General features: G+C 41.9%; 1 protein-coding gene and 1 long non-coding RNA gene across 2 annotated transcripts in view; one reads left to right on the top strand and one right to left on the bottom strand.

Annotated features, from left to right (window-relative positions):
- The window catches only part of LOC126409007 (putative ferric-chelate reductase 1), a 24,936-nt gene that overhangs the window by 8,863 nt on the left and 12,827 nt on the right, over positions 1 to 3,246 (bottom strand). Inside the window, exon 4 of the mRNA XM_050074871.1 lies at positions 1,147 to 1,223. Within this exon, the coding sequence (XP_049930828.1) occupies positions 1,147 to 1,223 (77 nt within the window). The remainder of the gene's footprint in view (positions 1 to 1,146; positions 1,224 to 3,246) is intronic.
- The window catches only part of LOC126409015 (uncharacterized), a 13,484-nt gene that overhangs the window by 2,632 nt on the left and 7,606 nt on the right, over positions 1 to 3,246 (top strand). The window lies entirely within an intron of this gene.

Raw genomic sequence — 3,246 nt, forward strand, 5'->3', positions numbered from 1 at the left:
GAGTGGAGGGTGGCCGGGTTGCCAGGGGCAGACGGCTCCATGTGATGGTGTTTCCTCTCTGGTTCTTCCGTGCTCAGCCTTATTTTTATCTTCTTATTTATTTATTTATTAGTGGCGTTTGGATTCAGTTACGGCAGACGGATGGCAATCTGAAATGGAATGAAGCCCACAGACGGCGGACAGCAGCTACAAAACAGTAGTGGAACGCGCCCAATCCGCCCACAGCACAATGCTCTTAAAGCCCTACGCTATCAAAAGCTGGCAAAATACATTTATTTTATTTTATGGCCTTGACATTAACCTGTCATATTGTTGAGTTATCAAGGAGACTTCCGCGTTTTTGTGTGTATACAGGAATGTTAAAGATATCATTGAGGAAAACGAGGTTGACGTTACGTGATTGAATCAGGGAATCCGTGTGTCCACCACGGGAGAGGATCCTAATTGACTTTACATTGGCATTGTTTTCGTGGCGGCAGCACGTAATTTCAACCCATTACGTGCTGCCACCACGGAATGCGGTGTTAAGAGGTCGTGGTCATTTCACGTATTTCTGTGAGATCAGGTTGCTTATCTTCACACCGATGGTCTCATTTGCTGTTGTAGGTCACGCACAGACATCAGCAGAAATGAGACTTTTGAATATCCAGTTAAAAGTTCCTTGTAGCGGCTTTAATAAAGTATATTTTAAAAAAAAAAGTTTTCTGAACATTGGCTCAGCTAAAAACAACAAATTTTTCCAATGTAGCCAATGACCATTGTAGCCATCTTGGAGTACATTATAGTGCAAATACAGCTGTGTCACAATTTGCAATAGGATCTGACAGTTTATAACATGAGGAGTAGCATGAAAGAATTCAGGACCACATCCTCAGGATCTAGATAGCCAATTTGTTTGACCACTGAATTTTAGCCTCTCCATGCATGATTTGCCTTGGCCAGCTCAACTGATGCTCTGGTGTAACACATGGCCAAACATGTATACTAATTGTAAACAGGACTCGAACCCTGACCCAGTAGAGATGCACCTTTATAGTTTTGCTCTGACTAAATATGACAGCATGCTAGTAACAGACACTTCTGTTACTAGCATGCTGTCATATTTAGTCAGCAAAGAAACAGCTGAAATATAACATTCACTCATACCTCCATGTTATTACAGTGCAATGCAGTTAACAGGGTGGCGTTGATGTTGGTGAACTTTCCCACAGGCCAGGGCAGAGCTGCAAGCCGAAAACACACAGTTCAGTCAGTACAGCTGCTGTGGTGAAACAGGTAGCCTGAAAAACGTTCCAGCAAATACTAAAGGCAGTAAATAAAATTTGTCATGATGTTATATGTCATATTTAATGACAAAGAAAAACAGAGCAAACTGTTTTCATTTTTTGCAACTTAAAAAAAAAGCTGTAGCCTATGTATATAATTAAAACAAACTGATGCCAGGAGCCAATTGAAGAATGGTGTCTTCATAATGAACATTTAACATCAATCTTGCGATATTACCATTACAAACCATAAGTACCCACTGACTCTACAGCATGCACAATGCAGGCTTTTCTCCTGCTCATCTGTAAGATAATGTACAAGTGTTTTCTTTTTTAGTGGAGAGCAGCAGCACTGTACACACCAGAGCATGAACACAGTGGCAGGGACACCACACCTAACTACTGTAGGGTTCATACCATGTTTAGAAGACACACATGTTGACACCTGCACAAGATAGCCTACCTGTACAGAAAACTTAAAAAAGCTGAAACTCAAATCTGGTTACCATGGCAACTCCATCTGTAGTGTTTACATTAAGCCACATAATATCATCACAGTAAAGCTTTTACTTTATTTTTAATTAAAACAACAACACACAGCACAGTACACATATACATGTATGGGGTCACATAGTCCTTTCTAACTGTGCGTTCACACCGAGCGTGAATTTGCAAATTCGCGTGTCGAGATTACATACAAAGTCAATGCAAAGACGCGATTAGACGCAAATTCGCGCCGGGCAGCGCGATGGACGCGTCTAGCGCGAGTAATTCGCTTCACTCGCGCCCGGTGTGAATGCACAGTAAGCCTCCTCCTGGCCACAAAATAAGACTCTGTAGCATTAATTCCCCCAAACAACAACCATAACATATAAACATAAACAATACATACACACACCCACACACATCTCCACATATGATGTAATACATAAAACAGGCAAACACATCTCCACATGCATACATGTATACACAAATGTGCATCAAATGGGAGTATGTAATGAGGTGGGTAAGTGGGCAAACAAACAACAGCATAAAAGTTTAGGTAAATTAATGGCAATATCAATAGTTGCAATGATTGCAATTGTAATGAAAGAAAATAATTCAATTCTTCATCAGCGTAATATAGTCCTGACTGGGGCCCGACTGGGCCAAATCCCATCTACTGGGCACAGGGCCAGCCCTGAAGCGAGGGTGGGGGGGGCACTTACACAATTCTTCTAAATGACAACATTTGAATCTGACAGACATCCCTTCACTTGTTGAAGGTCCAGGGTGTAGGATTTAGGGAGATATTTTGGTAGTAATGGTTTAATGATATTCATCATTATGTCTTCTCTTGTGTATAATCACCTGAAACTAGGAATCATTGTGTATTCGTTATCTTTGAATGAGCTGTTTAATTCAAATAAACACAAGAAGTTTGTGCTCTAGAGAAAGGATCAGTTCTCAGTGAATACCCTCCTAAGCCCTATGATAAGCTATTATGGCAAGGCTTAACTATACAGACCAGTGAGCAGTGATGGTCATCGGGTGGGAACCTCCTTTCACCAGTGTTTCATCTAGTTGGTCCCACGACACCTCCAGGAGACACTCCCCTAATGCCAGGTCTCACTGCTCCCCGCACCAACCCAACAACCTCCTTTACCTTACTTACGCATGGCTTTCTCAGCCCAAACAGTACTGCCACCTTAAACAAACCCAAGCTCCGTACATGCAAGCTCCAGGTAGAGACAGTGCTGATACTACCTTTCCTAGCATATTCACCATACTCTGTTTCACACGCTACATAGCATAACTCCAATATAAGCTAAAGTTAAAGGAGATAGATTAACTCACAGGATCAGCAAACACACTCACCTTACAGCATGGTCTCAAACAAAAGGGATTCAAATAGGCCACTCCCACACTTAAATAACCTTCCTCTTCCTGGATTTCCTCCTGAGAGGAAGTGGATCTCTCCACCTGATCTCAAGGAGTTATG

The sequence above is a fragment of the Epinephelus moara genome, chromosome 21 (genome assembly GCF_006386435.1).
Source record: "Epinephelus moara isolate mb chromosome 21, YSFRI_EMoa_1.0, whole genome shotgun sequence".
Taxonomy (NCBI): domain Eukaryota; kingdom Metazoa; phylum Chordata; class Actinopteri; order Perciformes; family Serranidae; genus Epinephelus; species Epinephelus moara.